This window comes from Haliotis asinina, chromosome 6 (assembly GCF_037392515.1).
Source record: "Haliotis asinina isolate JCU_RB_2024 chromosome 6, JCU_Hal_asi_v2, whole genome shotgun sequence".
Taxonomy (NCBI): domain Eukaryota; kingdom Metazoa; phylum Mollusca; class Gastropoda; order Lepetellida; family Haliotidae; genus Haliotis; species Haliotis asinina.
This window is the reverse complement of record NC_090285.1, coordinates 54,113,024-54,121,346: the sequence shown is the minus strand read 5'-3', so window position 1 is coordinate 54,121,346 and position 8,323 is coordinate 54,113,024. Positions and strand designations below refer to the sequence as shown.

General features: G+C 40.3%; 1 protein-coding gene across 1 annotated transcript; it reads left to right on the top strand.

Moving 5' to 3' along the window:
- The first annotated feature begins 209 nt into the window (after positions 1-209).
- On the top strand, positions 210-3,193 carry LOC137287194 (LYR motif-containing protein 2-like). The gene is made up of 3 exons (XM_067819379.1): positions 210-259; positions 846-986; positions 1,848-3,193. Exons 1-3 carry the CDS (start codon positions 221-223, stop codon positions 1,923-1,925), a joined length of 258 nt encoding a protein of 85 aa, XP_067675480.1. The 5' UTR covers positions 210-220; the 3' UTR covers positions 1,926-3,193.
- The last annotated feature ends 5,130 nt before the right edge of the window (positions 3,194-8,323 follow it).

The window sequence follows — 8,323 nt, the reverse complement described above, 5'->3', positions numbered from 1 at the left end:
GCAAATCATTTATAAGTCAGTATTTTTTATTTTTAGAGCACTCCGCTATATCAAAAGGCTCCTAACATTTATACCCATGCTTACGTATATAGGTAACATGTCGGTATGCCGCAAGGAGAACGTTTGCCATTCAATGTAAATTCACTCGTGAACATTCCAATGTTCTGGACAGTGCTGTGGTGAGATTGGAAGTATGTAAGAGTTATGTCCCTTGGTCATCATGGCTTCCAGATTCGGCAATACCGTCTCTTTGAAACGAGTGTGTACAGGTTAATATTTCTGTATAAGCAAAGGATCTCATATTCTTTCTTATGATGTCATACCCAATTTCGTTTAGAACATATATCTTCTGATAAGTGCCTTAGACTATTTGGAAGACAAACTTTAATTAAAATCGCATCGTTCAGTTTTCGATCATTGTTCTCGTCAGCTCAACGTAGAAACCCATGCACTTAGACTATGATAGTCGAGAAATAATGGCATATGCTACTAGAATGCAAAACAATGGCTTTAACTAGAAGAGAAAAAACATTGTTAAATTTGACGTCTAATGTTCGCTGTCCTAAAGTAGAACCCCCTGCCCCGTTACGATGATGATATTCGAACTGGTATAGGATATGTTCGCCACTCAAGCAGAAAAAGACAGAAGGGTTAAACCAAACCCAAACCCTAACCTAACCCTGAGTATTAGAGGAGAGGATTATTAAAAAACGTGGTAAAATAGTCCCACAATAAGGTTGATAGCATGTTCTATAATTGCACCAACAACTCGTCCATGCTTATAGATCGTCTCCTATATATAATATATTTAAAAGTAGGAATTTTGCATTCTCATGATGTTTCAGTTTATGCTTCGAAGTGAGGTGCTAAAACTGTATCGTGAAATGATGAGAGCTATCAGGCAGGTGCCAGACGCAAGCCACAGACGTGAACTTACAGAATGGGTCAGGTATGACTTCAAGCAGAACAAACACCACCAAGATGAGGTGAGTTAGTGCTCGGTACTGTACTAACTAAAATGTAGTTGACTGTTAAATAAAACAGGTTGGCTAGAATGCAGTTTGACGGGCACTGTTGTTGTTGGGTTGGATGCTTTTTAGGTTGCCTTCGCCAGTTGTCAGCGAGCCTGACCACCCGATCCTGTCAGTTGCCTCTAACGATAACCATAATCGCCATTTATGGCAAGCATGAGTTGCAAGGGCCTATTGTACCCCAGACCTTGTGTCCTGAGATTTTAGAGGTTATAACAATAACTTTATCAGGAACCGAGTAGAGTACCATGTGTAATTGTGGAATGGAATCTCAGTGAGTTGACACAGTATATACTGCCAGATGGTAAAGTGTTCACTCATCACACTGAAAACTCGGGTTTGATTCCCCATATGGGTACAAAGGTTTAAGCCCATTTCTGGTGTCCCCCGCCATGATAGTGCTGGCGTTACTAAACCTGGTGTAAAACCCAACTTCACTCAAGCAGCCACACACATGACGATGATGTTGATGGCGATGATGATGACGACGATGGTGATGATGATGATGGCGATGACGATGATTAATGCAATGACGACGACAATGATGACGATGACACGTAATATAAGTGCCATAACCTTCACCTTTCTTTCTTTCTCATGCTTGTGGTGAGAGGTAGCAAACGGGATTAGCTGGTCATACTCGCTGGTTGAAACTTCATTGCATCTTATTAGAGTAGGTCTGTGTTCATGCTGTTGATTACTGGATTGTCTGGTCCAGATTTGATTATTTACAAACTGCCATTACATAGCTGTGATAATGTATAGTGCAGTATTGAACACTAACAAATAACCAGCCAACTTTTTTCATCATTTCAGGAGACAATCAAGATGATGTTGACCAAGGGCAGGATGTCACTGAAGGAACTAGAAAGTGCCATACATTTAGCAAGATGACTGGATCTGACACACTGCATTGTTTGATTGAATGGGTCTGGGCAAGATGTTTGGTGTTGTCCATACTGTCCTCGTTGGTGTTGGCTGCATGTATGAGATGCATGTATGGGATGCATGTTTTGGATGCTTGTGTGTAGGGCAAGTGGATTACAACAGCCTTCCAAACTAATGCCAGTGTACTAGTCTGTGATGAGGCCCCTTAGCATCATTTGAGGGGGGCTGCAATTCTGAACCAGCTCTGGCTGTTACACATCTACTTGGGTGAGTGAGTGAGTGAGTGAAGTTTCACAATGCTCTAAGCAGTATTCTAGCTATACGCTATTCTCATGATGATCACATTAATAGTGTGAAATCAGTCAGAAATTATTTCTGTGCTAATGATCTTCAGACTTAAGATAAGTCCAGATGTTTCTTCTTACAAAATTTGCAAAAACCTGTTTACATCCCCACAAGATCATATCTTTCACTGTTCAACAGCTCTTCATGTGTTCAGTGAAAACAGTTTTCATTGAACTCCTGAAGAGATTTTGAGTGGGAAAAGATCTTGTAGGGATAGAACGGTGCTTTTGGCCTTTGCAAGAAGAAATATCTGGACTCACTTCTTACATATTTATTACTTGTACACCTGCGGAAATCACCTATTCACATATATATATATATATATATATATATATATATATGTCCCATGGGCTGGGACTATATAAAGGATTTTTAATGGATACTAGTTCATAGCTTGATGAAATGGATGGTGACCATATTGTAATTAATGCTAGTCTTTTAAATTACAACTTAAATACAAGTACATCTTCACATCTTGCAGGGGTGAAAAAATCCCATCGCCTGATGCCCGAAACAGATCTGTTTTCATTTTGGGCAATCAAATAATGGTATCTTACTTGTCCGTGAACAACTACATAATTACCACTGATGGTTTCAAACTGCAAATGATCCTAGATGTGATTTAATATCTGTTCATAATGAAGCTATTAAAGTTCGCAAAAATAATAAAGTAGAGCCCATAGAGAGTGAAATTATCACTCTCTGATAAGTAGTCCAATAAACATTAACATCATGCATTGTGTTATAAAACCAGGGCAAGTGGAATATTAGTCAGGACATGTTACTTTCTTGAAGTCACTTGCCCTGTGGCAAGTGGCTTTTCAACATATTTTTGAACCCCTGTCTTGTTTGCATTTGTTGCCAAAGTATGTTTCTATTTAATCTGGATAGAATGTTCTTTGCAAATGAAGAAGTATTTTGACATCTTAGCAGCTTTGTTTTTTTTTCGCATGTATTATATACCCACCAAGGAAGTATTGACAATTTTTATGTTAACAGAAAAAAACAAAGTTGTTGATGTGGGTGAGGTAGCACTGTGCTTGTGTTGCCGGTCACACTGAAGATGCAGGACTGAGGGAGAGTGAAAATATTCTAAATATACTGAGGGAAACAAATAAGGTGACACCACTTCATTGCAGTGTTTCTTTATCTATTCTCAGATTTCCTCCCTCGGTGATATTCAAAGCTGGTGATGAAAATTGGAAAATATTATATAGTCTGTTTGCAGTGAAAACATACGAATGAATTTCACTTTACACAAAACAGTAAATGGAATAAAGTGAAATTGAGATTTTACCTTGAAAGGATTTTTATATCTGAGAATTTTATTCAACTCAGGATGAAAGTTGTTTAACAAACATAGTTTCAAATGGCTAATATTGGTTTGTATTACAAGGGGGTATGTACATTAAATGAAACACCAAGATCAAGTGATGATGGTCTATGTTAACGTTCATCACGTACTACACGTGCATTCGTTTCACTGTTCCAACTACTGTGCTTACTCCTTACACTGCAAACAGATTATAGGGACGCTTGAAATTTCCCGTGTTCTCATATTTGTTTCTCTCAGTATATATACAACAAAAACATCAACGTCTAGTAGGGGATAAGAAGATGAGTAAATAGGCAGTAATGGTTAGAGGAACCGTGTGACTAGCCTCAGGTTATAATTAGGTTGAATCTATATAATGATCTGTGGACAGTTGCTTGCATGTCGCCAGCATATAATTGGAATGTGGCTTTCAGCATAGAATAAACGAACAAATCTGGAATCTATCTTTGAGACCTACAATATACCAATAATATCTTGTTTCACGACTATGGCTAAACCACTGCCGATGTCACTTTGTGTTACAAGTTAACATTTTTCGAAGCCCACGTAAAATCCAATGCACCTCATTTACAAAATGTTGTTCTGTCGCCAGAACCTCGAAATTCCAGATGTTATCGATGCTCAAATGCATGTTGCGTTTCAGGGTTAGTGAGACACCTGCCATGGGTGATTACTTTTGCAACTGGATTCTTCTCGACGTAAAATCAACACTTAAAAGTACATGGAATTTGTTTAACGGCAGTTAAGTATTTCACTATTTCAGCTGTATGTGGTGGCTTGAAATTATTGAGTGAGTTTTACGCCGCTTTAAACAATATTACAGCAATGTCCAGCGGTCGACGCCAGAAATGGGCTTCACTCATGGTACTAATGTGGGGAATTGAACCCGGTCTTCAGTGTAATGAGCGAACACTTTAACCACTTGACTACCCGATCGCCCCTGGAGAGCATCGAGTCTCTTCAAGGGAAACCAGTTGTTGATAGCATGAACTACGATCAACGTCGTTGGGATTTGATCACACGACGTCTTTGGCCAAACATGTCAGACTGATTAGTCACGCCAGCTAAACTTTATAATCAGTAGACGTAGAGGTTTCTGATTTTACTTAGATAAGTGATTGAAGATTTTGAAGAGGGCACTTACTGTCGATCTCGAAGGCGAACGTGCATGGACAGTTCTGAATAAATAAGAGACGATGTTTTATACGTTTAATGGTTGATATCTACGGCATATCTAAAGATTTGTTTTGTTTTTCTTTGGTTGAGATTGACATTTCAGAACCGAGGTTGTAACAAATGAAGTCGAATCACTGTCCAATCATTGTTTAATCAGTGTCATCATTACAGCTATATGGCGGCGATCTGTAAATAATAGTCTGGACCAGTGATCAACGACAGGAGCATCGATGCACTCAATTTGGAACCGATGACGTGCCAAACAAGTCAGCGATCCTGACCACCCGATCCCCTTAATCGTCTCTTACTACAAGCATGAGTTGCTGTAGATCAAGTGAAACCCAGATCGTAACTTGAGGTGAGCTTGTATGTGTTCCTTGGTTCCCGCGTGGCGGTGGATAGCCTAGTGGGTAAAGCTTTCGTTTGGAACTCCGAAGACCCGGGTTCGATTCCCCACATGGGTACAATGTGTGAAGCCCATTTCTGGTGCCCCCCGTCGTGATATTGTTGGATTATTGCTAAAAGCGGCATAAAAACATACTCACTCACATGTTGAGTTCCTGTTGGAGAGGGTGAGTATAATATCAGTCACGTAGTGAGGATCACCTGTCTCAGTCACCTGTTAGTAAGATCTTGACTGGGCTGTCTTCAGCTGCTGCGTTGCATATCAAAACTGGCAAAAAATTCACTCGCTTGTACTAATACTACCATAGAGACTCAAACACCAACACCTGACAATACTTAATTTTTATTCCAAGGGTGATACATTTCATAAATACATATTCTTTATACATCACACAATGACGTTAATGTATAATAAAATCACCAAACAGCTGCTACAAACACGACGGAGCTTATATGATACGGAATATGATGGTTAACCGTATATTCAAATATTTTTCTAATGGTTACATGAAAAATGTCAATTTTCTTACAGGCGCCAAACATCACAATACTGATGTGAATCTGTTCTTTCACGATTAGCTGTACTTGAATTGATGCGACCATTGAATCATTTGGTATGCTACATGTCTAGGTTTTGGGTCGATTCTCCGATGGTTTGTTCCCTTCAGACTCGACCAGAATTGAGAGTGTTATTATGCCGCTTTTAACAACGCTGGAACACCAGAAAAGGGCTCTTGTATCCATGTGGGGAATCGAACCCGGGAATTAAGCGACCCCTTGAACCACTAGGCCACTCAAGTCTCGACTAGAACGCGACTCTAATGTAAATGTGACATGTTTAACAATACTCATTCTAACTATTCACTGTATCCGTTCTGTTATGATCAAAGCCTGGGGACCTTTAGCCATCGTACTCTTTACAACAAACAAACATATGTATATCCTTTAGCAATACACAGACGTCAAAATGACAGTGATCAGATTGATAGTAGTAAAACTATTCAGTATAACTTGGAGGTGTTGTCCGGAAGCAAACCAAATGTTGCGAAAATGCTCGCAGACCTCCATTACATATTATGGCCTGTAAACGACATGAGCATGACATGATACCACAGTCTGAGAGTGCTACAGGCCATTTCCTGAGCCCATGACAGGCAACTGGAGGGGAGGGGAGGGGAGGAGAGGGGGTGTTCAATGCTTTCAGGGGTCTCCTGGACTACTTGTTTGGGAAACGTCTCAGCCATCAACCATCGTCACGAGCTTAATCGCCGCGAACAGCTGCAATCTTGCTGATGCACCGTTGAGAAATATATACTCACTCACAGTTTACGAACTAGCCAGTGCTTTCAATGACAGTGATACTGCCAGAAGACAGGGCGCCTAGTCTGCTTTGGAAGAATCGGACTAGAATTGTTCTCCAGCAACCAATGCCTGTGAGCCGACGGACGGGATTAGGTTGTCAGACTCGCTGACAGGTCATTGTGTCACATTTGTCTGGAAGGATGCTCATGATGTTAGTCACTGGGTTGTTTGGTCCAGACTCGATCGTAACTGAACATTCAGTGAACACTGCTGCAATGCTGTAACATGGCATTAAGTAAACTATATGTTAACAAAAGAGAAAAGAAACGAAAAAAAATCCCGATCCTTTTTAGACAGCAACAGAGTGAGTCGAGTTTTCTATTGTCACTAGTAGTTTCAGTTGCGTAAATACACTGCAATGTTGGCATGATGTCTTTCAAACCAGATCCAAAAGAAAGGTATGATAGTTAATTTGATTATGCAGTGCACAGCATTATAATGGGCATATTTCATACATACTGGGTAATTAAAGTTGTACAGTACTTGGCTCACTTAGTACAACCGGTACTGAGGAGCAAACGTTAACCACACTCGTTACCGTATATACAGTTACATAAGCACGATGGCAGCAGAGTTTACACACACACACACACACACACACACACACACACACACACACACACACACAGACACACACACAAAGAGACACACACACACACACACAGAGAGAGACAGTACTCCAGTTGTACTCGCAGGTTAAAGCTAATAGAGATGTTTCGTGGTATCCTTCACGTGGGTTAACTGTATAGATAAAATAGATATTCATGGTATCCTTTACGTGGGTTAACTGTAAATATAAAAGATATTCATGGTATCCTTTACGTGGGTTAACTGTAAAGATAAAAGAGATATTCATGATATCCTTCACGTGGGTTAACTGTAAAGATAAAAGAGATATTCATGGTATCCTTTACGTGGCTTAACTGTAAAGATAAAAGAGATATTCATGGTATCCTTTACGTGGCTTAACTGTAAAGATAAAGGAGATATTCACGGTATCCTTCACGTGTAGTCGCGGAAGGCTGCAATTTTGCTGAGACGACCCTGTTATCAAGATGTTTCATATACATCATTCATACATCATGCTACGCGTCCTGAAGGTGGAACATGTGACTGAATCACACATGCTTACTCACTCACGGGTTCAGATGAGGCAGAATAGGGACACCGGTCCCCCATGAAGCGTCCTAATAGTGTATCGGGTATCAGCAATGGCTACCTACACAAACGTCAACCTTTATCTGCACATCGGTTCCCAGTTGCCCAGATCGATGCTCATGCTGTTGATCACAGGATTGTCTGTTCCGGACTTCATTATTTACAGATCGCCGCCATATGCATGTAGCTGCAATATTGCTGAGTGCGGCGTAAAACTAAACTCACTCACTCATTTATCTGCGAATATGATTCTTTCTTTTGCTGCTTGCATTATCCCCTTATCAACACTCTGGCTTGAAATAACTGCTGTACTACCAACATCCAAGTAAAATCACACCATTTATTCAATTTCGTGGCGCCTGGGAGATAATGTGGGTGGAGGTGTCAATCCAGTACTTGTAGAGACAAGTGCATTTGAAGGCCATTCCCCCCATGGCTGTTCAGTACCCGGCAACTCTAAGATCATACACGATTACCGTGTCTGTACGTAAGGGTGGTTTGTGTGTTAAGTCTTATGGACATAGCGACATTCATTAACTAAAGACCGGTATTTCTATATATTGCGAACACTGTATAAAAATACAAACGCGTTCAAGAGTTCAGGTGACACCATATAGTCAAC

Coding starts and splice junctions, on each gene's coding strand:
- LOC137287194 (XM_067819379.1), top strand. CDS start 221: ATGGCTTCCAGATTCGGCAATACCGTCTCTTTGAAACGA. Junction 260..845: donor ATACCGTCTCTTTGAAACGA/GTGTGTACAGGT, acceptor ATGATGTTTCAG/TTTATGCTTCGAAGTGAGGT. Junction 987..1,847: donor ACAAACACCACCAAGATGAG/GTGAGTTAGTGC, acceptor TCATCATTTCAG/GAGACAATCAAGATGATGTT.